Source organism: Silurus meridionalis, chromosome 14 (genome assembly GCF_014805685.1).
Source record: "Silurus meridionalis isolate SWU-2019-XX chromosome 14, ASM1480568v1, whole genome shotgun sequence".
In the NCBI taxonomy this organism is placed as follows: Eukaryota; Metazoa; Chordata; class Actinopteri; order Siluriformes; family Siluridae; genus Silurus; species Silurus meridionalis.
In genome coordinates this window covers 20,654,843-20,681,274 of record NC_060897.1, presented here as the reverse complement: position 1 = coordinate 20,681,274, position 26,432 = coordinate 20,654,843, and the positions used below count along the sequence as shown (strand labels likewise).

The window sequence follows — 26,432 nt, the reverse complement described above, 5'->3', positions numbered from 1 at the left end:
CCAAGCACCTGCATCTTGGTATAATAGTCATACACATGCCCTCAAGAGAACAGCACGTAATCTGGAGAGAAAATGGAGGAAAACTAAATTGGAGGTATTTAGAATCACAGATAAAGACAGTATGCTCAGCTACAGACGGGCGCTAAAAGCTGCTAGAGCTGAACACCTGAGCAAACTTATAGAAAACAACAAAAACAATCCCAGGTTCCTTTTCAGTACAGTAGCTAAACTAACTACAAATCAGGGCTCTGAAAATTGTGTTCCATCACAGTTTAGTAGTGAGGACTTTATGATTTTCTTCACTGAAAAATAGATAACATTAGAAAAACAATTGTGGCAGTTCAACCTCTTACAGCATCTCCTGAGACAGTGTTACCTTCAACTCCACAACTCCACTGCTTTACATGTATAGGACAGGAAGAGCTGTATAATGTTATTGCCAAAGCTAAATCGACAACATGTCAGTTAGATCCAATTCCTACTAAATTACTGAAGGAAGTGTTATATACAACTGGTGAGCCTCTTCTAAATATTATTAACTCCTCACTATCTTTAGGTCACGTCCCTAAATCCCTCAAGCTAGCAGTTATTAAGCCCCTCATTAAAAAACCTAATCTGGATCCAAACACGTTATCAAATTACAGACCAATTTCAAATCTCCCATTTATGTCTAAGATTTTAGAAAAGATTGTCGCTGCACAGTTATGTTCCTACCTGCAAGAGAACAATATCTTTGAAGAATTTCAGTCAGGTTTTAGGCCCCATCATAGCACAGAAACTGCTCTAGTTAAAATAACTAATGACCTGTTTTTAGCTTCAGACCAAGGCTTCATCTCGCTGTTGGTTTTACTAGATCTTAGTGCTGCATTCGACACTATAGACCATGATCTCCTCCTAGATCGCTTACAAAATTACATCGGCATTCAGGGACAGGCATTAAGCTGGTTTAAATCCTACCTGTCCGATCGTTACCATTTCGTAGATTTGAATGGAGAGCTATCCAGGCTAATGCAAGTAAATTATGGCGTGCCGCAAGGTTCAGTTCTAGGACCCCTGCTCTTCACAATATACATGCTTCCGTTAGGAAATATTATTAGAAGGCATGGAATTAGCTTCCATTGTTATGCTGATGATACTCAGCTATATATTTCATCTAAACCAGGCGATACAGCTCAATTAACCCGGATGACTGAGTGTGTTAAGGAACTAAGAGATTGGATGACCCATAACTTTCTACTTTTAAATTCTGATAAGACTGAGATTTTGCTCATCGCCCAAAAACTGGTATACAGACGCCCAGCATCTCAACCTGCATTTAGACGGATGTTCTGTAACCACTAGTTCAACGGTAAAAGACCTGGGTGTTATTTTAGACAGCGACTTGTCTTTCAAAAATCACATCAATCAGGTTACAAAACAGCCTTCTTTCACCTTAGAAATATTTCTAAGCTAAGAAATATGTTGTCTATATCCGATGCAGAGAAGCTCGTCCATGCGTTTATGACCTCCAGAATAGACTACTGTAATGCGTTACTAGGTGGATGTCCTGCTTCATTAATAAACAAGCTTCAGTTAGTCCAGAATGCAGCAGCCAGAGTTCTTACAAGGTCAAAAAAATATGATCACATAACCCCGATCTTATCGTCCCTACATTGGCTTCCTGTTAAGTTTCGAATAGACTACAAACTATTACTTCTCACTTATAAAGCACTAAATGGTTTGGCTCCCGTGTATCTATCCAGTCTTTTAACACGCTACAATCCGCCACGCTCCTGAGATCTCAAAACTCTGGGCTTCTAGTAGTTCCTAGAATAGCAAAGTCCACTAAAGGTGGTAGAGCATTTTCACATTTAGCTCCTAAACTCTGACTTGACTTGACTTGACTTGACTTGACTTGACTTGACTTGACTTGACTTGACTTGACTTGACTTGACTTGACTTGACTTGACTTGACTTGACTTGACTTGACTTGACTTGACTTGACTTGACTTGACTTGACTTGACTTGACTTGACTTGACTTGACTTGACTTGACTTGACTTGACTTGACTTGACTTGACTTGACTTGACTTGACTTGACTTGACTTGACTTGACTTGACTTGACTTGACTTGACTTGACTTGACTTGACTTGACTTGACTTGACTTGACTTGACTTGACTTGACTTGACTTGACTTGACTTGACTTGACTTGACTTGACTTGACTTGACTTGACTTGACTTGACTTGACTTGACTTGACTTGACTTGACTTGACTTGACTTGACTTGACTTGACTTGACTTGACTTGACTTGACTTGACTTGACTTGACTTGACTTGACTTGACTTGACTTGACTTGACTTGACTTGACTTGACTTGACTTGACTTGACTTGACTTGACTTGACTTGACTTGACTTGACTTGACTTGACTTGACTTGACTTGACTTGACTTGACTTGACTTGACTTGACTTGACTTGACTTGACTTGACTTGACTTGACTTGACTTGACTTGACTTGACTTGACTTGACTTGACTTGACTTGACTTGACTTGACTTGACTTGACTTGACTTGACTTGACTTGACTTGACTTGACTTGACTTGACTTGACTTGACTTGACTTGACTTGACTTGACTTGACTTGACTTGACTTGACTTGACTTGACTTGACTTGACTTGACTTGACTTGACTTGACTTGACTTGACTTGACTTGACTTGACTTGACTTGACTTGACTTGACTTGACTTGACTTGACTTGACTTGACTTGACTTGACTTGACTTGACTTGACTTGACTTGACTTGACTTGACTTGACTTGACTTGACTTGACTTGACTTGACTTGACTTGACTTGACTTGACTTGACTTGACTTGACTTGACTTGACTTGACTTGACTTGACTTGACTTGACTTGACTTGACTTGACTTGACTTGACTTGACTTGACTTGACTTGACTTGACTTGACTTGACTTGACTTGACTTGACTTGACTTGACTTGACTTGACTTGACTTGACTTGACTTGACTTGACTTGACTTGACTTGACTTGACTTGACTTGACTTGACTTGACTTGACTTGACTTGACTTGACTTGACTTGACTTGACTTGACTTGACTTGACTTGACTTGACTTGACTTGACTTGACTTGACTTGACTTGACTTGACTTGACTTGACTTGACTTGACTTGACTTGACTTGACTTGACTTGACTTGACTTGACTTGACTTGACTTGACTTGACTTGACTTGACTTGACTTGACTTGACTTGACTTGACTTGACTTGACTTGACTTGACTTGACTTGACTTGACTTGACTTGACTTGACTTGACTTGACTTGACTTGACTTGACTTGACTTGACTTGACTTGACTTGACTTGACTTGACTTGACTTGACTTGACTTGACTTGACTTGACTTGACTTGACTTGACTTGACTTGACTTGACTTGACTTGACTTGACTTGACTTGACTTGACTTGACTTGACTTGACTTGACTTGACTTGACTTGACTTGACTTGACTTGACTTGACTTGACTTGACTTGACTTGACTTGACTTGACTTGACTTGACTTGACTTGACTTGACTTGACTTGACTTGACTTGACTTGACTTGACTTGACTTGACTTGACTTGACTTGACTTGACTTGACTTGACTTGACTTGACTTGACTTGACTTGACTTGACTTGACTTGACTTGACTTGACTTGACTTGACTTGACTTGACTTGACTTGACTTGACTTGACTTGACTTGACTTGACTTGACTTGACTTGACTTGACTTGACTTGACTTGACTTGACTTGACTTGACTTGACTTGACTTGACTTGACTTGACTTGACTTGACTTGACTTGACTTGACTTGACTTGACTTGACTTGACTTGACTTGACTTGACTTGACTTGACTTGACTTGACTTGACTTGACTTGACTTGACTTGACTTGACTTGACTTGACTTGACTTGACTTGACTTGACTTGACTTGACTTGACTTGACTTGACTTGACTTGACTTGACTTGACTTGACTTGACTTGACTTGACTTGACTTGACTTGACTTGACTTGACTTGACTTGACTTGACTTGACTTGACTTGACTTGACTTGACTTGACTTGACTTGACTTGACTTGACTTGACTTGACTTGACTTGACTTGACTTGACTTGACTTGACTTGACTTGACTTGACTTGACTTGACTTGACTTGACTTGACTTGACTTGACTTGACTTGACTTGACTTGACTTGACTTGACTTGACTTGACTTGACTTGACTTGACTTGACTTGACTTGACTTGACTTGACTTGACTTGACTTGACTTGACTTGACTTGACTTGACTTGACTTGACTTGACTTGACTTGACTTGACTTGACTTGACTTGACTTGACTTGACTTGACTTGACTTGACTTGACTTGACTTGACTTGACTTGACTTGACTTGACTTGACTTGACTTGACTTGACTTGACTTGACTTGACTTGACTTGACTTGACTTGACTTGACTTGACTTGACTTGACTTGACTTGACTTGACTTGACTTGACTTGACTTGACTTGACTTGACTTAATTCTGTTTAATGTCATGACGCTGATCATAGCGAAGTGGGAAAAAAGAGATCACCTAAATGTGCAGAAAGTGACAGATTGTAACTGATGAGTTTGCACAGACTGCCCTCTAGAGGCACAGAAGTGTCAACATTGCCAGAATAAGAATAAGACATCTGGAGGAAATTGGAGACGTACAAGGTTCCTATATATAAATATATAAAACTAAAAAATATACACAAATGAAATTTATCTCGTCTCTAATGATTTCATATTTCTGTATGTATACAGGATGTGAGTTTGAATTGAAAATAAACATCACATATTTGAGGATTAGTTTTTGTACAGTCCTCTTACAGTCCTTGTACAGTCTTTGCACAATAATAAACACCAGTGTCTTCTGCCGCCAGGTTGCTGATATCCAAGTAAAGCACATTCTTGCTCGTGTCTCTGGAGATGCTGAAGCGACTTTTAAAAGAAGCTCCAGAGTCTATGCCTCCACCACCCCATATGATCCCGATCCACTCCAAGGCTTTTCCTGGAGGCTGCCTGATCCAGCCTGTGCCATAGCTAGAGAGCTGATAGCCAGAAATCTGACAGGACAACTTCACTGAGGATCCGGGAGGTTTAACCTCAGCAGGAGACGAGGTCAGACTGATGCCACACACATCTGAGAAGAGGAGAGCAATAAAACATATAGAAGCTAGTAAACACTATTCATATCAATTTAGACTGAAATATGGAGCGTATAAAAATGTGAGTAAGGTGTGGAGAGACGTGTTTACTCACAGGACACAGGGGATATCAGAAGGAGAAGAAGAGGGCAGTTCATGATTCCTCTGCTGTACTCAACCAAATACACAGACTGCTGTGGACTTGCAGTGTATTTATATCTGTCTGAGGTTGGGGGGATTTGCATGCAGTATGAGTTCTAGATTTTTTTAAGGAGTACAGCATTTCTCCATTTTGAAACATTTTTTATTCATACATTTTTTTTTTTTTTTAATGAATAATTGATTATTAAATGATTATTTTATATATAAAATATCATTATTCTTATTTATTCGAAATTTTATTCCAATATCACTTTTGAAGAATTTCTTTAAATCAATGTGTCACAGTTTAAAACCATTTATAATTTTATGTCATTTCATTTTGCGTTTGTCTTCAGCCTTAAGCACCAGCCAGAGAGAATAAAACAAAGAATTTTGACTGTTACTGGAGGAAGAGAAAAGGAGAAATAAAACAATTGTGTTTATAATAAATGTCTGTGGGGTTCAGTTTCCTGCTGAGGGAATATTTACAGCTCATGAGGACGTGTTTGTGTAAGTTGTTGTACAGCTCTGCAGTCTGTTGTATCATGTCAGTAATATACAGCCGTGTCTTCAGCTTTCAGACTCTTCACTTCTAGATACAGCATGTTTTTATTGGTGTCTGTAGTGGGGGAGAATTGTCCCTGTAGAGACTGAGAGAATCCAGTGCCAGTGTATTCAATCCACTCCAGAGTTTTTCCTGCAGGTTGTCGTATCCAGTTTGTACAGTAGGTACTTGTTACTGAATATCCAGACACTTTACAGGTCAGAGTCAGTGACTGACAAGGGGTTAATACTGTGGATCTGATCTGGATCAGCTCAATACAGAGACCACCTGCAATTTTATTGTTGCAAAAGCAAAAAGCAAAACTGTATTATATGTTAAATGTAGAAACACTTACAGTGTACAGCTGCCAGCAGCAGCAGCAGTAGTGATGTAGAGATCATGGTGAGTGTTGAAGCAGAATCAGTAAAAGCTCTTGGTCTGTGTTGCTTAAATATATAACAGGGAAGGACATTTGAATAGAGACACTCCTTATCTTAGGAGACATTTGATACAATTCTTCATATCAGTATATGTATCCATTACATGATCCAATATTGACCATATTTATTACAGATAACAGAAAACAGTCTATAATATTGAAAAGATGCAGAAAGCTATTCAGCTTGGATATACAGTATTATCTGTTCCATCACCTTCTACCTTATTAGTTCATATCTTACAAATGACACTCCTGCTATGAAGAAATAATTTTTTGAAGATGTTTCTGGTAATTTCATATTAAATTAGGCAGAAATCTGACAAAACACCCAACTGCATGCAAACAGACACACACATGATGGTGGTTATATGATGGTTTAAAGAGGCTTTGCTGCTTAAGGGCCTGTAAATCCAGCAATCATGAATTTGTCTTCTTACCAGAAAATCTGCTGTATAACAGAATATCAATATCTAACAGTTTATCAGTCCATAGTCTAATTTAAAAGTCTAACATATAATTGATATATACAAAAGACAGCAAGTGTAAAGGGTTAAAACGGGTTTTGGAGCCTAGTCATGATCTGAATTCTAATGCAGTAGCAGGACACCAGGCATCTTATTTTGTACCTCATTTGTTGAACTCTGCTGCCTCCTTTGGTGGTTTTAAATAATGCACCTCAAACTATTATTTATTCATTATTTTTGCAGCATAATTAAAATAAACAAAGTGTTTATAACAACTCAATTTATATGATATATATATATATATATATATATATATATATATATATATATATATATATATATATATATATATATATATATATATATATATATATATATATATATATATATATATATATATATATATATATATATATATATATATATATATATATATATATATATATATATATATATATATATATATATATATATATATATATATATATATATATATATATATATATATATATATATATATATATATATATATATATATATATATATATATATATATATATATATATATATATATATATATATATATATATATATATATATATATATATATATATATATATATATATATATATATATATATATATATATATATATATATATATATATATATATATATATATATATATATATATATATATATATATATATATATATATATATATATATATATATATATATATATATATATATATATATATATATATATATATATATATATATATATATATATATATATATATATATATATATATATATATATATATATATATATATATATATATATATATATATATATATATATATATATATATATATATATATATATATATATATATATATATATATATATATATATATATATATATATATATATATATATATATATATATATATATATATATATATATATATATATATATATATATATATATATATATATATATATATATATATATATATATATATATATATATATATATATATATATATATATATATATATATATATATATATATATATATATATATATATATATATATATATATATATATATATATATATATATATATATATATATATATATATATATATATATATATATATATATATATATATATATATATATATATATATATATATATATATATATATATATATATATATATATATATATATATATATATATATATATATATATATATATATATATATATATATATATATATATATATATATATATATATATATATATATATATATATATATATATATATATATATATATATATATATATATATATATATATATATATATATATATATATATATATATATATATATATATATATATATATATATATATATATATATATATATATATATCAATAGATGATTTTTAACAATGATGTGACCTGCAGAACAATTACGGTCAGTCTGGCTTCTAACTGAATTATAAAGTGATGCTGTCTTTACACACTTGTCTGAACTTAGAAGACAAAACATTTAGAGGAAAAATATTTTCTGCCCCTAACAGTCTCCTGTACTGTGTGTTTTGTACAGGATGTTTTGTACAGGATGTTTTGTACAGGATGTTGTTGATGTGTATCACTGTGTGGTTCACGAGCGCAGTAATACACAGCTGTGTCCTCAGCCTGAAAGTTTTCTGTACAGGATGTTGTTGATGTGTATCACTGTGTGGTTCACGAGCGCAGTAATACACAGCTGTGTCTTCAGTCTGCATGTTCTGTCCTGTTAATGTTACTGTGTTGCTGGACGTGTCTCTGGTAACCTGAAACCTGCTTTTAGTTTCTCACTGTAGTAAGTGCTACCATCATAACATATGTATCCGATCCACTCCAGAGCTTTTCCTGCAGGTTGTCGTATCCAGTCAGTACAGGTGCTTGTGGCGGTGTACCCAGTGATCTTACAGGGGACTTGAAATGATTCTCCAGGCTTAACCACCATGACTGCAGGCTGAACCAGTTCAATACATTTAATTCCTGTGAACAAATAATCATGTCAATATTTAGGTGCATTCTTTCAAACAGATATGATGAACACAATTATCTGTACAGCATATCTCCAAAATTCTCCACATAATTACCAGATGCAGCTGTTAACAGCAGGAGGAGAAATGTAGAGAACATGGTTTGAGTGAAAGCTGAACACAGAAACTGACTTCTCCTTAGAACACCTCATATTTTATAGGTGGTTTGATTTGCATGACAGTGTTTATGGTTTCATAAAGGCACATGCAGGCTGAAAGATATAAGGGATTTCCTGCAAATGTAAAAACACGTACACATTCAGAACATATAAGAGCTACGGTACTGACTTTCAAAATTTGAAATAATACTCCAAAAAATTTTAACATTTTCCCATCCATTATATAATTATATTTTACTCATGTTTATCAATATCTATTATTTCAGCATGTGATATTTTGGATGTGATGGAAAATGAAAAGGAACATGATGTAATCTGTGTGTGGTCGTCTGGGAAAAGTCAGAAGATGCAGGTGAAGAAGAATTCAGGAAATGAAACAACTGGATATGGACTGTCCAAATATCCACAATGCTCCTGCATGTCAAAATTATTATGCTATTCAAATTAAGGTGCATATAAATTCCAGGTTTGCTTGGATATAGTTCACACATTTAATATAGATTTTTTTGTAAAATAAAAGAACCAAACAGAGTTTTAAAACATGATGAACAGCGTTCACTGAGAATTTTGTCCACTGTTCATGGAGAAACATGACACAAAACACACCAAACTGATAAAATGTTGTATTTCTGATTTTGCTTATGAACAGTTTTCTGTACAGGATGTTTTTGTACAGGGATGTTGTTGATGTGTTTCACTGTGTGTAACGAGCGCAGTAATACACAGCCGTGTCTTCATTCTGCATGGTCTGTCCTGTTAATGTGACTGTGTTGCTGGACGTGTCTCTGGAGATGCTGAACTTATTTTTCAGTTTGTCACTGTAATATAGGCTCCCACCACTATTGATGAATCCAATCCACTCCAGAGCTTTTCCTGCAGGTTGTCGGATCCAAGCTGTAGCATAGCTCGTAACTGAATATGAGACCTTGCAGTTGATGGAGAGACTCTGTCCTGGCTGGACTGTCATGGAAGCAGGCTGAGTCAGTTCCTCACCATGCACATCTGTGGATGAAAACACATGGTGATATCTCACACAATATACACTGCACATTTATTGATCTTGTAGTAAATGAATGAATTGGATAAAACACTCACAGGAAGCAGCTGCCAGCAGGAGCAGTAGAGATGTAGAGAACATGGTGGGTGGTGTTTGTACTGGGATCTTCTCTGTTCTCCAAAGTTTAACATAGTTTAACCTTCACATCACATAAATAGAGTGATGTCCAGCCCTGATTCTTGGATTTGCATATCTGCTGATGATGGGAAAAGAACGTATTTCAATAGTATTCAAATCATTAAAAATCAGGTTTGATTTGCATGAGAGAGTTAAATTTTTCATTATGGTGCAGGAGAAGTAAATACATACTGCATTTTCTGGCAACAGAAAACATGTCCACATTCATTAAATATAAGAACTACTTCTGTTTACTTACTATTTCATCAAACATTGTGGATTTTCAGTCTGGTTTCATAACACACCGATTTAATAGATTTGTTTAGTCATAGTTTTAAACAATGTCTTTGTTTTTACTTCATTTTGCTTTCATATTTGTCTTCAGCCTTAAGCACCAGCCAGAGATAATAATAATAAAAAAATTATTTTACAGAGAAATTTTGACTGTTAATGGAGGAAGAGAAAAGGAGAAATTAAACCATTTTTGTTTATAATAAATGTCTCTGGGTTTCAGTTTCCTGCTGAGGGAATATTTACAGCTTGTGTGTTTATATTTGTGTAAGTTGTTGTACAGCTCTGCAGTCTGTTGTGTCAGTGTGAGTCTTGTGCACAGTGTCTTCAGCTTTCAGACTCTTCTAGATACAGCATGTTTTTATTGGTGTCTTTAGTGATGGAGAACTGGCTCTGTAGGGACTGAGAAAATGTTGTGCCAGTATCAATGTATACGATCCACGCCAGTCCTCGTCCTGGTTTCTGACGGATTCAGTGCATCCAGTAGCTGCCCTTTGAGAATCCAGAGACAGTACAGTACACAGTGACTAATTCTCCAGGTCTCTTCATCACAGAAGCAGAGGAGGTCAGGGACTGTCCATAACAATCTGGTAGATGAATAATCGTCAGCCAAGAATATTCTTAATAGACCTGACTCTATTTAACTATGGTGTGTCGTGTCCATGACACTCAGAGCTTTTCAATTATTAACCACAGGCTGTTCATGGTTTCACTCCACCACTAGGAACAGATGGGACACAGGCAGAGCTGCAGGAGGATCAAGTTCAAGGTCAACACTCTGTGAAGCCTGGAATAAAAAACAAACTACAATATTTATATATTCGTTTTCTTGTCACTTAGTTTCATGCATGTATTTTTTCTTGTCCAGTTTCTGTGTCTTTCATTCTATAGCAGATTTTCCTGATTTTATTGAAACTTTCTAAATAAAACTTTGTGCTTTGCATTTAATTGCAGCTGGATTGTGATTGTGCAGTCAGACCCACTGAATGAGATCATGATTATAGCCTGTTAAACCACAGTGCTGTTGCTTTCTCAGTTCTGATTGGTCCAAAAGTGTCCTGGCTATAAGGTTTATATCTGCATGGCTCTCCACATAAACAGATACAAAAACGGGTGTGATTGTTGGTATGGTGAGGTTTCTATGAGATGTTTATTTATTCTTCATGAAAGGAGTCTCCACTGTAAAAACTTGGTATCAGTGAGAGGCAAAGCTGTAAAGAAGTTTAAAGAAAGTCTTCAGAATGAAAGTTTTTCTTTGTTTAAAGTAACGCTGCAACTTCATGAGAGAGAAAAAGGAAAGACGCTGGTGAGCTGTTGATACTGTTATAACACAAGTGGAGTTCTTACAAAATTAACTAATGGTTTGTTGTTTTTAATTTGTAAATAAATAAATAATTCCCGAATTAGAGTGATAAAAGAGGAACACTGGATAGTTTATTGTGGATTCAGCTACAGAGTGAGAAAAACAGGCTTTCTTATAAATAACTGTACAAGCAGGTTTAAATAAAGCTAAAATTAAGCTTTTGGGAAGGATTTGAGTGCATGTGCACTTTTCAATGTTGTTTCATATCTTTTGTTTTGTTTTCTTCCTCTTTTCTTGTTCATTCTTCTCTCCACCTTTTTTCTTTTTAGTTTCTTTTCTCACTATTTATTAATCTTACATTGTTTCTTTCACTTGTTCTCTAACCTCAGGCAGAGACCTGACATATTGTACCAGTCACCCCTCTACACAGGTATGACGAAGTGTTGTGTCCAGTGCAGGTGTTAAGAATCCTGTCTGGCAGGTGCAGCCATTCCAGGTTAATGAGCCTGGAGAATTCTGGGTAATTGAGTTCTCCCATATGGACACTCAATGTGTGCTGCTCTCGCCCTCTGCTGGCTGCTCTGAAGTAAGGTTTGATTTGAGTGATAATCAAGTGTTTGGATATAGTTCACACTTTTGATCTAGATTTTTTGTAAAGTAAAATAATCAGAGTTTTGAAACACGATGAGCACTGTTCATTAAGGACTTTGTACACTGTTCATAAAAAAACATGAGTCAACACACAACAAACAGAAACAATTCTGATTTGGCTAATGAACAGACTCCTGTACAGATTGTTTTTGTACAGTTATGTTGGTGATGTGTCTCATTGTGAGGCTCTCGAGCGCAGTAATACACAGCTGTGTCTTCAGCCTGTATGTTCTGTCCTCGAATAGTTAATGTGTTAGTAGACGTGTCTCTGGAGATGCTGAACTTATTTTTTAGTTTGTCTCCGTAATGTGTGCTCCCCTCATAACGTATGCATCCAATCCATTCCAGAGTTTTCCCTGCAGGTTGTCGAATCCAAGCTGTTCCAAAGTGATTGCTGCTATCAGTGATAGAAGCTCCAGACACTCTACAGGTGATGGATAAAGTCTCTCCTGGCTTTAGAAGCACTGAGTCTGGCTGGATGAGCTCAGTAGCACAGAACACATCTGTGAAAAGAGAAAAAGAAAAGGTTCACATGTTGAACTGAAATGATCAGATGAACTAATAAAGCTGAAATCAAAAACTCACATGGAATGAGAGCCAGAAGAAGCAACGGAACTGAAGACAACATGTTTGTGCTGAAGGAGGAATAATGAGAAGATCTTCCTCTCTACATATTCACGCTGTTAATATTACAAGAGGGGATAAAGATTTGCATAAACTTTCCACAGAAGCTGTGTTCAGTGCAGAGATACGTCACAGTTACATCCCATATTTATATAGTGTGTGTCTGCCAGCAGCAGCAGCAGTAGTGATGTAGAGATCATGGTGTGTGTTGAAGCAGAATCAGTAAAAGCTCTTGGTGTGTGTTTCCTAAAAATATAACAGGAAAGGGCATTTGCATAGAGACACTATTTATCTTAGGGGACATTGATGGATTTGTCTATATGAGAAACCTCCCTATCTTTCTAATAAATCCTATCTGGCATTAAACATATACACTAAATGAATCTGAGACTTTATATTGCATGTGTATTTTATTCCTGTTTGATGTAATGTTTTAACAATTAAGAAGATTAAGACAGTTGTGAATGAGAAGATTATGGACTGTCAGGTGAACAAGGAAACACACTAGAATATAACTCCATTAAATAAGGAATAAATCACAGCAGGGGGCGCTGTTCTGGAAAAATAAGCAATGCCAGGGTGGTGGGATGAAGTTATAAATCTCTTACAAATTAATTCAATGATTAATTTTAATTTTCATTCTTAATGTATGTAGTTTATGTATTCAATAATCACCTACTCTGTGAAAATGTGACTATAAGATACAGTCACCGTGTTCAATGTCTCACATAAACACATTATAGAAATAATTCTGAATTGTAACTGTTAGATTTCAGGAGACACAAAGCACAAAAGCCCCTTATTGTTCTATCAGTGTTTGTGTTTTTCAGAGGTTTGAACTGCTTTCTCTATTGGTTACAGAGTCTAGTGAATATGTATACATTTAACCGATGGTTAAGAAAATTCCTTGGTTAGATATTTTGGTTTTATTTAGAGATCTATATATTAGCTGTTATTTTTCACTGGTTGCTCAGTGATCCATCACTTCAATGCATTAGATGTTTGGTGTCCTAAACTTATTATGTGAAAAATGAATCCTTGCGCATGTGCAGTAATACACAGCTGTGTCCTCTGCTCTCACACCAGAGCCACTGGCATCATTGTAGATAAACCCCATCCACACCAGTGGTTTGTTCTCCTGCTGTCTGATCCAGTGCATGTTATATCTTCCAAAATTAAACCAGATCCTCTGCAGGAGAGACTCCATGTATCTTCATGGTGAGTGTTGATAAGACTCTACTGCTCCACTCGTGAAGAAACCAAGAAGAAAAAAAAAGAACAAGTAAACAAGTGATTTTGTCAGGAATAAAGGCATTATGAGGTACAGCATATGTATATATATATATATATATATATATATATATATATATATATATATATATATATATATATATATATATATATATATATAAAGAGTTTATTGATAAACACTGTTGATAAAATTATCAACTGATAAAATTATGTAGTTCTTTTTTTGCTGATGAACAGTTTTCTGTACAGGTTGTTTTTGTACAGGGATGTTGGTGACGTGTCTCACTGTGGGGGTGACGAGCGCAGTAATACACAGCTGTGTCTTCATTCTGCATGTTCTGTCCTCGAATTGTTATTGTGTTAGTAGACGTGTCTCTGGTGATGCTAAAATTATTTTTTAGTTTGTTACTGTAGTCTGTGCTCCCATCATAAAAGATAATTCCAATCCACTCCAGAGCTTTTCCTGCAGGTTGTCGAATCCAAGCTGTATAATAGCTCGTCACTGAATATGAAACCTTGCAGTTGATGGAGAGACTCTGGCCTGGCTGGACTGTCATGGAAGCAGGCTGAGTCAGTTCCTCACCATGCACATCTGTGGAGGAAAACACATGGTGATATCTCACACAATATACACTGCACATTTATTGTTCTTGTAGTAAATGAATGAATTGGATAAAACACTCACAGGAAGCAGCTGCCAGCAGGAGCAGTAGAGATGTAGAGAACATGGTGGGTGGTGTTTGTACTGGGGTCTTCTCTGTTCTCAAAAGTTGAACAGAGTTTAAATAGAGTGATGTCCAGCCCTGATGCTTGGATTTGCTTATCTGCTGATGATGGAAGTAGAACGTATTTAAATCATGAGGAAGAGATTCATCTTATGGAGGATCAAATCTTTTCCATGACAATTCTCATTAAATGCGCCTCAAAGTTGTAACAGGTGGCCGATTTTATTTACTATTACGTTATTCTAAAACCCCATTAACACAACAGTTTAGACATTCAGGACACCACACAATTTTGTAAATAAAAAAAAACACTTTGCAGTACCTGAATGTGCATTTTTATTTTACATTAAGATCAAATTATCATACACAAATTCTGATATACAAATGTGGTTACAGGCCATCAGACACACATTCACAAAATATCCAGACAGTGAAAGTGAAACGTTTTTTTCTGAAATTTTTATAATGAAACGTAACTTATAATAATTTTTGAGATTTTAATTGTGGAAAATTATCTCCAGATTCATGGTACTGCAGTGGGGGGAAAGTTTGCTAATCTCTACATGAGCACCTGGAAAGAGCCTCTCTCAGAGCAGGAATTCTATAAATCTTTATAGGTTTTAATTTCTCAGAAAACATCAAGTAAATTTACACACAATATACAGAAAGAAAAAAATACTGAATGGAAACTAAGGGTCCAGATACTAAAATTTGTAAAAAAAAAAAAGGATACAGATAGAAATGCATTTTGCACAAAACCATAGCAGTGTTTTTAGGTTTTATAGAATCTGCGGCTTTTCAGAAAATGTAGAAGTAGTGACCAAGACATTGTTTGAAGATTTTATCCAGGAGGAAGATTTAACTAATATAATTTGTATAAATTTAGTGTAACAAACAATAATTCTTCCCATTTGCTGTTGTTTAAATGTGTTTTCTATAAAACCAAACAAAACAAATTCCTAATTATGAAGTTCTGTGTAATCTGAGTATCCTCGTGTTGAATGCAGTCAGATAAATGTGCAGAGAGAAATAAATTGAGATTGTGTGTACAGACTGCCCTCTAGCGGTAGTACAATGTTTAAATGTTCTTGCTCTCATTAAAAACTTTTCTGTAGCTCTGATTCTCACATGCTTTATACTGGCTGAAGTTCATTACACAGACTTTGGAAGCGTGAAAGTCAAATAATTCAAAATAAAAAATAAATAATATATATAATATATTAAATAATAAATGTTACTTATAGATAATCAGATTCTTTGAACACACTGGTAATGAAAATGTAAGTTTGTCATGTGACTACAGCACGTTTTTGTACTGATGTTTAAGGAGAAGTATCACTGTGTGTGTCGGGTGCAGTAATACACTGCAGTGTCTTCTGTCCTCATGCTGTTCATCTGCAGATACACCTGCATCTTACTGTTGTCTCTGGAGATGGTGAACCGGCCGTTAACTGCACTGGAGTAATACTTGCTGCCACTACTGTCTGAGATAGTTGCAACAAATTCCAGCCCTTTTCCAGGTGCCTGTCTGGTCCAAGCCATCCAAGAGCCACCAAAATTAAATCCAGAAGCTGTGCAGGTCAGTTTATGAGACTGATCAGGTTTGATGATCACTGAATCAGACTCAATCAGTGTCTGACTGCAGCAATCTGAAATACAACAATACACAAAATAAAGTCTGAGAAAAAGTATTTAAAAAATCATAAAAATGTTTCTCTATATGAAATAATCAATAATACCAACATTGAATGAACATTGCTAAAGTGAAGTAACTCAAAACTCTTCCTGGTCCCATCTCAAAGAATGAAAACAATCCCTGTTGCTGAACATGAACACAAACTGCTGTTGTGATGTTGAGCTGAATGTAGCAGCATAAATGGCTTAAAGGCAGGATTTGGTTTGCATGACACGCCCACTAGAGATGTAAAAAGGAGTAGCCATGAAAAGAAAAAGCTTACTGTAAGACTCCAGCTGTGTTTCATGCTGTCAAGTCCATAACTGCTCTTTACTCATTAGATGTCATGCACTGTGTATCACTGTAACTTTCTGATCACTGATAATCACTGAACAAGACAAACGTGTCTCAGAGAAATCCAACAGGAGCGAGGTGAAGGTGTTTTATTTCTCTAATACCTCTGTTTTACACACATGTGAAACAAGAGGAATGTTATCTATAATAAACATCTGGAACAATATAAAAATAATAAAATGTTCTATCAGAAACTCTCTTTACCTCCACTACACTCTTACTCTACTCTTCCTCCAGGATCACCCCTACACCATTTCTCTTTCCATCCACACCATGATTGAACAGTTTAAACACCTCCAATGTTCCTGGCCTCATTCCCTTTCCACTTTGTCTCCTGAACACACAACATGTCTACCTTTCTCCTCTCCATCATATCAGCTACCTCTCTCCCTTTACCAGTCATAGTACCAACATTTAAAGTACCAACACTAACCTCCTCTCTACTACACTTTTCCTTTTCTAGCTGTCTCTCTAGATGTCTTCCTCCTCTCCTTCCCCTCTTTGGTCAACAGTAGCCCAATTTCCACCTGTACCCTGCTGGCTAACAATACCTGTGGAGGTCATTGGTAATTCATAGTTTCATAACTGCTGTATAGAAAACAAGCGATCTGCTGCCCCCTACAGGTGATTTTATTTCCAGGAGTTTGTAGTAGTGAAAGGAGTTGTAGTAGTATTGAAACACGTTTATCCCTTTACTTCAAAATGACTCAAAATCCAAGATCAATGATAAAATGCTGCAACTTTTACATCACATTCAAATACTGCATCTAGTTTGAGGAGTTTGAAGTGTTTGGAATGAAGAGATAATTTCTGAGTGCTGAGTGTGATGGATGTTGTTGACAATAAATGTGTTCAGTTTTCTGCTGAGGGAATATTTATAGATCATGAGGATGTGCTTGTGTGAGTCTCTTGCACATTAGACATTGGACATTCTGTTATAATGTACACTGTATTCAATGTTTTTGTACAGGGAAGTTGTTGATGTGTATCACTGTGAGCTTCGAGCGCAGTAATACACAGCTGTGTCTTCAGTCTGCATGTTCTGTCCTGTTAATGTTACTGTGTTGCTGGACGTGTCTCTGGTAATTTGAAACCTACTTTTTAGTTTCTCACTGTAGTAACTGTTACCATCATAGCAAATCTCTCCGATCCACTCCAGAGTTTTTCCTGCAGGTTGTCGTATCCAGTGTGTACAGTAGGTACTTGTTACTGAATATCCAGACACTTTACAGGTCAGAGTCAGTGACTGACCAGGGGTTAATACTGTGGATCTGGTCTGGATCAGCTCAACACAGTGACCACCTGTTAAAGAAAAGTTATTTTCATGTTATAAAAGCAAAAAGCTGTAAAAAATATAAACTGTATTATATGTTAAATGTAGAAACACTTACAGTGTACGGCTGCCAGCAGCAGCAGCAGTAGTGATGTAGAGATCATGGTGTGTGTTGAAGCAGAATCAGTAAAAGCTCTTGGTCTGTGTTGCTTAAATATATAACAGGGAAGGACATTTGCATAAAGACACTCCTTATCTTAGGGGACATTTGATGGGGATGTTTTCTCATATAGACAAATCCATCTCTCTAATGTCTAATCTGCCATTGTACATATGCAGTAATCAGACAGTTTATATTTCACATGTATGTTTTTCAATTTTTTCATCATTCCTGTTTGATGTTATGTTTCAGCAAATCAGAAGCTTGAGACAGGTGTGAATGGGGAGGTTATGGACCTTTAGCTTTTTTCAGGTGAATAAGAAAACACACTAGATTGATTATAACCACATTAAATAAGGAAGAAAACACAGCTGGGGGCGCTGTTCCAGGAAAATGAGTAGTAAAAGGGTGGTGGGATGAGGCAGAGTTCCAGTTTTATATCTTTCCATCCTGAAGATTCAGAGATAGAAGATAGAGCTTAATTTAATTATTAATTTCTATTTCCAGTCTTGGTGTATGCAGAGAGAATGTTTAATAATCTCATACTTTGTGGAAATGTGACTTTAGGAGTGCAAACCATTATTCATTAAAGACTTGATAAAAACATTTTCTTCTGCACTGTGTTTTGTAACAATCAAGACTTTAACATTTTACACCTGCTGAAGGAAGTAAATCAGTGAATCAGTTTTAATACAGAAACATACAGATAAAGGAGTAAATCACGGGTTTGAGTTGAGAACTCACTGAAGCTGATCAGTAGCAGGAATATGGAGAGTGAGATCTTCATGGTGGATGTCGAGACTCGACTGCTCCACTCAGCTCAGCTGCACATAAATACTGCATGAACACCCATTTCCTTTTAGACATCATCCTCATGAAGAGAAAAGTGTAGGTGTTTTTGTCAGGAATAAAGGCATTATGAGGTACAGCACAACAGTTTAAACAAATGACTTCACTTTTTTGTTCTTCTATTAATGAATTCCATGGTGATAACAGGGAGGAGTAATGCTGTACTTGCTGGTGGTGTTTTATATGACTTTATATCAACCTGAACATCAGAATCAGTATCCATTATTAACACGTGACTTTTCATTCACATTTATTGGACACATTTGGTTCTCTGTTCTGTAATTGGACATTAACAATTAGTTAGTAGTCTCCAGTTTTCAGTCACAAAAGTTCTGTCAAACCAGAGACTGTTTAAAACTTTGATGACAGAAGTGATAACAGGAACTCATTTGTAAGTTACAGCATATGTACGTGTAACATGTAAGAGTTTATAGAAATGGCTTTTCACTTTACTTTGTTCTTCTATTAATGAATTCCATGGTGGTAACATGGATTAGTAATGCTGTACTTGCTGGTGGTGTTTTATATGACTTTAAATGAATCTGAAAAGCAGAAATTATATAATTGTGAGGAGCGACATAGTACATGAGCGCCTCCTATTGTCTCATAGTGTGTTTACATCTTGACTAAACTGTTTAATTTACAGTTCAGTGATTAGTTAATTTTCATTTGAGGTTTCAAAATAAACAGAGTGACAAAAATCTGCAAGTTACAAATAACAATAACCTCCTCACCCTGTCAAACAATTAACAGAGATGCAAGAGAAGAAGAATTCAAGTGAAGAAGTAAACAGATATGGACTGTCCAAATGTCCATGATGCTCCTGAACTACAGAATTAATATTGTATTTAAATAATAAAGAATGTTTGGAGCTAGCACTTGTTCAGAACTGTTACTGTATGTGATTGGATATAATTGGATAAAGTTTACATTTAATGTATATTTTCCTTTTAAATAAAAACACTATTAGGATGGTTCACTCAGGACTTTGTCCACTGTTCATTAAGCAACATGACACAACACACAACAAACTGATAAAATGTTGTATTTTTGCTTTTGGTGATGAACAGTTTTCTGTACAGGATGTTTTTGTACAGGGATGTTGGTGATGTGTATCACTGTGTCTCGAGCGCAGTAATACACAGCTGTGTCTTCAATCTGCATGTTCTGTCCTCGAATTGTTACCATGTTAGTAGACGTGTCTCTGGAAACACTGAATTTATTTTTTAGTTTGTCATTGTAATTTGTGCTCCCATCATAACCCATGCGACAAATCCACTCCAGAGCTTTTCCTGCAGGTTGTCGGATCCAAGCTGTGCCATAGCTTGTAACTGAATATGAAACCTTGCAGTTGATGGAGAGACTCTGGCCTGGCTGGACTGTCATGGAAGCAGGCTGAGTCAGTTCCTCACCATGCACATCTGTGGAGGAAAACACATGGTGATATCTCACACAATATACACTGCACATTTATTGTTCTTGTAGTAAATGAATGAATTGGATAAAACACTCACAGGAAGCAGCTGCCAGCAGGAGCAGTAGAGATGTAGAGAACATGGTGTGTGGTGTTTGTACTGGGGTCTTCTCTGTTCTCCAAAGTTTAACAGACTTTAACCATCACATCACATAAATAGAGTGATGTCCAGCCCTGATGCTCAGATTTGCTTATGTGCTGGTGATGGGAGGAGAATGTATTTAAATCATATTTAAATTAGAGAAGATTCATCTTATGGAGGATCAAATCTTTTCATGACCAAAACTTCTTTAACACCTTTTCTCATTTGTACATCAATAACAGAGGTAATTGTACATATAGAGAAACTGGGTCTAATCCAACATGTATTAGATACTAAATTTACCTCAAATATTTCATTTCATGTTTGATTTGCATGGTCGAGTTTAGTTGTTTATAAAGGTGCAGTAGAAGTAAACACACTGCATTTCCTGCCAATGTGAAAACATGTCCACATTTACTAAATCTAACAACTACTACTATCAAACAGTGCCTTCTTCAGCATTCAGCACCAAACAGCCGTGTCTTCAGCTTTCAAACTCTTCACTTCTGCATACAGCATGTTTTTATTGGTGTGTTTACTGATGGAGAACTGGCCCTGTAGAGACTGAGAGAATGTTGTGCCAGTGCCACTGTCAATGTGTCCTTTTCCTGGTACAGTGACAGTACAGGACACAGTGTCTGACTCTCCAGATCTCTTCATCACAGAAGAAGTGGAGGTCTAGGGACTGTCCATAAGAATGTGGCAGATAAAGAAAATATTAATTAATAATGAAATAATTATTTATTCTACAAGAAAATTGTCAAGCTTCTTAACAATAAACACTGATATCAGAAACTGACATGAAATTAACTCCAACAAAATACAATTTCTTAAAATCATCCTTCTGCAGTTTCTGCTCCACAGTGTAGATCTCACAGAGTAAATTAATAATCATCACAGCCATGAACATTCTTTATACACCTGACTCTATTTAAATGGTGTGACGTGTCCATGACACTCAGAGCTTTTCAATTCTTAACCACAGGCTGTTCATGGTTTCACTCCAACACAAGGTCAACACTCTGTGAAGCCTGAAATTAAAAACCAAACTACAATATTTATGCATTTGTTTTCTTGTCACTCAGTTTCATGCATAAAATTTTTCTTGTCCAGTTTCTGTGTCCTCCGTTTCATAGCGGGTTTTCCCTCCTTATTTTATAGAAACTTTCAAAATAAAGAAACTTTCAAAATAAAACCTTGTGCTTTGCATTTAATTGCAGCTGGATTGTGATTGTGCAGTCAGACCCACTGAATGAGTTCATGATTATAGTCTGTTAAAGCACAGTGCTGTTGTTTTCTCAGTTCTGATTGGTCCAACAGTGGCTATAAAGCTTTATATCTGCATGGCTCTCCACATAAACAGATTAAAATGGGTGCGATTGTTGGTATGGTGAGGTTTATATGAGGAGATGTTTATTCAGTCTTCATGAAAGGAGTCTCCAGTCTTCAGAATGGATGTCTTTCTGGTTTCATTGTAACAACAAACTGCACCATCATGAGAGAGAAAAAGGAGAGAGGATGGTGTGGGATGAGCTGTTGATACTGTTATGGTTCATTGTGGATTCAGCTAGTGAGTGAGAAAAACAGCTTTCTTATAAATATATTGATTTATTTATATAAAGCTGTTTTCTTCCTCTTTTCTTGTTCATTCTCCTCTCCACCTTTCTTTTTAGTTTCTTTTCTCACTAGTTCTTATTTTTACATTGCTTTTCATTGAACTTTTCCTCTAACCTCAGGCAGAGACCTGACATACTGTACCAGTCACCCCTCTACACAGTTATGACAAAGTTTTGTGTCCAATGCAGGTGTTAAGTATCCTGTCTGGCAGGTGCAGCCATTCCAGGTTAATGAGCCTGGAGAACTCTGGGTAATTGAGTTCTCCCATATGGACACTCAATGTGTGCTGCTCTCGCCCTCTGCTGGCTCTTCTGAATTAAGGTTTGAATTGAAAGATCATCAGGGGTCTGGATATAGTTTACAAATTTGATCTAGATTTTTTTGTTAAGTAAAATAACCAAACTGAAGAGTTTTGACACACGATCAGATATGTATTGTCTAATGTACATGATGCTCCTGCACTGCAGAATTACTATTGTATTTAAATAAAGGAACTTGTTGGAAGTTTGTACTTGTGCAGAACTGGAACTGTATGTGCTTGTATTTAATAGACTAGATGTTTGTGTAGAATAAAATAACTAAACATACTTTTAAATCACGATAAGCACTGTTCACGCAGACCTCTGTCCACTGTTCATGAGGGAACATGACAAAAACAATCTAAACTGATAAAATGTTGTATTTCTGATTTTGCTGATGAACAGTTTTCTGTACAGGATGTTTTTGTACAGGGATGTTGGTGATGTGTCTCACTGTGTGTAACGAGCGCAGTAATACACCGCTGTGTCTTCAGTCTGCATGTTCTGTCCTCGAATAGTTATTGTGTTAGTAGACGTGTCTGAACTTATTTTTCAGTTTGTCACTGTAATCTGTACCACCACTATAATAGATGTTTGCAATCCATTCTAGAGATTTTCCTGCAGGTTGTCGAATCCAAGCTGTTCCATAGTGGCTGCTATCAGTGATAGAAGCTCCAGACACTCTACAGGTGATGGATAAAGTCTCTCCTGGCTTTAGAAGCACTGAGTCTGGCTGGATGAGCTCAGTAGCACAGAACACATCTGTGAAAAGAGAAACAGAAAAGGTTCACATGTTGAACTGAAAGGATCAGATAAAGTATCTGAATCTAAAATTCTAACACTTACAGGGGACGAGAGCCAAAAGAAGCAGTGGAACTGAAGACAACATGTTTGTGCTGAAGGAGGAGTAATGCGAAGATCTTCCTCTCTAGATAATCACGCTGTTAATATTATAAGAGGAGATGAAGATTTGCATAAACAATTCACAGAAGGTGTGTTCAGTGAAGAGAAACGTCACAGTTACATCACATATTTATATAGTGTGTGTGATGATAGATAGATAGATAGATAGATAGATAGATAGATAGATAGATAGATAGATAGATAGATAGATAGATAGATAGATAGATAGATAGATAGATAGATAGATAGATAGATGATAGTTTAAAAGCAAGTGTCATGACTTGGACCTCAGTAGAAGTGAGCTACTGCCCATTATAGGTGCAAAACATATACACCTATTCACTGCTCTGATTCAACAAACTAAAGAAAAGCTCTGTAATGTGGATTTTTTTTAACAATTACACTATAAAATATATGTGGGATTATTTATATATTCAATGAGACTTCAAAAAGGAGATATTAGTGTAGTGTCTTGTGATCATTCTGTTGTAATGTACACTGTATGAGGTGTCTTGTTAATATCTGTACAAGCAGGGTTCATATAAATGTAAGATAAAGGTTTGTGGAAGGATTTGAGTGGATCCATTTTTCAATTGTGTCTCATATCTTTGGTTTTGTTTATTTTTCATTTCTTGTCCAGTCGTCTCTCAACTTTCTGTTTTTCTATTCAGTTTTCAACTTTTGAATATTATCTACCCTCAGGGAAGCCCCTGACATACAGTCACCCGTCTACAAATATATAAAGGTCTGTATACATTAGAGTTCTTAAGTATCCAAGCCAGCAACCAATCCAGGTGAATGAGCCTGGAGAATTCTGGGTAACAGTTTTCCCACATTCTCTCACTTTGTTCTGCTTTTGCCCTCTGCTGGCTGTTGCTGTTTCTTTAGTGACTAAATCATAAAAAATAGATATGCTTCCATATCTTTAAAAGGTTTGTGTGCAGTTGCACATTCTTATGTCACTGTGCTTCTTTGCATCTGAATGAAATATAAAACATCAGTTTGGAACAACAGGTGGTCATTTTATACACACTGTATGGATCTCTGTGGGATTGTTGAACTCTGTGAGTGTAAGTGAAGGTGATGTTTTTGTACGGCGCTGCAGCTGTTTTTATCAGTGTGTTCTCGAGCGCAGTAGTACACAGCTGAGTCTTCAGTCTTCAGGCTACTCATGTGCAGATACACCTGCTTCTTGCTGTTGTCTCTGGAGATGGTGAATCTTCCCTGAACAGACTGAGAGTAGTATTTGTTGTTACCACTCGGAGCATTAATAAATGAGATCCACTCAAGACCTTTTCCTTGAGCCTGTCTAATCCAGGATAAGTCTGCACTGCCATCACTAATCCCAGAGTAGGTACAGGTGAGTTGATGAGATCCTCCAGGTTTAATGACCACCGGCTCAGACTCGGTTAGTGTCTGACATCCACAACCTGTCAAATACATTTCATCATTTCATACTTTTACATAATGGCACAATTTATATGAGTTAAACTCTCCACAAAGAAGCTGTTACTCACGGGTTATGGTCAATAATGTCAAAAGAAAACAGGAAATGGTGTGTGGTTGCATGGTTCTTCCTGAAGTCTAAACTAAGTGGAAATAATCCAGCTGGACTCTGTGCTTATATAAAGGGAAAGTCTCATTTGCATGTCCAACCCCTAGAGGAGTTCAGACTATAAGAAACACTCTGATATTCTGGTAAAACATCAACAAATCAATTGTATATTGGAGGACAAATGTAGGTAATGTGATATTAGTGATGCAGAATTATAGTTAGATTACAGTGTTTTCTGCTCAGGTGCTTCATTAACACTGTGGCCCACGACTGTCTCTATACGAGTGAAAGTGGAATCAACTGACTGAACAAAACCTTTCAGTACAACTGCATACTTGTAGACAGAAAGCAATGAAAACACTAAGACAATGTCTGTGCTTTTCCTCATTGTGGGAGTGAATATTTATGTAATATACTGTAATATTAAGTTTTGAATTACTGTGTGGTGAAGGGTGTGGATGTATATGTAAATGTCCCACATGCAATATTACACATTGTTTTAATTCATTTCCTTTGAGAAATAAACCAAAACGCTAACACAGAGTTAGACAGATTTGTGAACAATATTTGAGAGAAATTAGCCTTTTGTGTACATAGAAAAAGTGTTAGATCTTTGATTGTTTAGCTCATGAAAAATAGGGGCAAATACAAAAGTGTTACGTTCATAATTGTGTTCTGTATATGTCCAAATAATAGAGTTCATAGTTGATCATAAATGATAATCATAAATGATTTTAAAAACAAGAAAGCTTCTGCCCCCTAGAGTTGATTTTAATTCTAGGACTTTTTAGTGGTAACGCTGGTAAGACTCTGTGCTTCTTAACAGACTCAGTATTTATAAATTCAGAAAATGAAACATTGTACTGTAGTTTTCCTGCAGCTTGTATCACAAACAAGATAAAAAAAAATATGAATGAAGAATATAGCAGATAATCACATCTAGTCATTAGAATCTTTGTCCTAGAGTTGATTGACCTCAAGTCTTCCTGTCCTTGTATTTATCTAATGATCACAAAACACTCACTACCAATGCCTTTACACTTCATACTCTTATTTAGTTTTGTAGTTTGGAGTGTTTGGAATGAAGATATAATTTGTGCTGAGTGTGAATGGACGTTGTTTATAATAAATGTCTGTGGGGTTCAGTTTCCTGCTGAGGGAATAT

The 26,432-nt window shown here is 35.8% G+C and overlaps 1 pseudogene and 5 gene segments (V, D, J or C); all 6 read right to left on the bottom strand.

Annotated features, from left to right (window-relative positions):
- Positions 1 to 19,290, bottom strand: part of LOC124396439 — a 33,335-nt gene extending 14,045 nt beyond the window's left edge. Inside the window, 2 exon segments of the V gene segment in view lie at positions 9,173 to 9,175; positions 19,233 to 19,290. Coding sequence covers positions 9,173 to 9,175; positions 19,233 to 19,275 — 46 coding nt within the window.
- On the bottom strand, positions 4,804 to 5,498 carry LOC124396450. The segment is given in 2 exon segments: positions 4,804 to 5,190; positions 5,310 to 5,498. Coding segments are annotated over 2 exon segments (447 nt in total).
- LOC124396483 lies at positions 9,614 to 10,249 on the bottom strand. The segment is given in 2 exon segments: positions 9,614 to 10,009; positions 10,103 to 10,249. Coding segments are annotated over 2 exon segments (351 nt in total).
- LOC124396469 lies at positions 18,018 to 18,552 on the bottom strand. The segment is given in 2 exon segments: positions 18,018 to 18,357; positions 18,447 to 18,552. Coding segments are annotated over 2 exon segments (360 nt in total).
- A 1,049-nt stretch (positions 19,291 to 20,339) lies between the features above and the next one.
- LOC124396584 lies at positions 20,340 to 20,986 on the bottom strand. The segment is given in 2 exon segments: positions 20,340 to 20,758; positions 20,852 to 20,986. Coding segments are annotated over 2 exon segments (462 nt in total).
- Positions 20,987 to 21,355: 369 nt separating this feature from the next.
- LOC124396583 lies at positions 21,356 to 23,872 on the bottom strand (annotated as a pseudogene).
- Between the last annotated feature and the right edge of the window lie 2,560 nt (positions 23,873 to 26,432).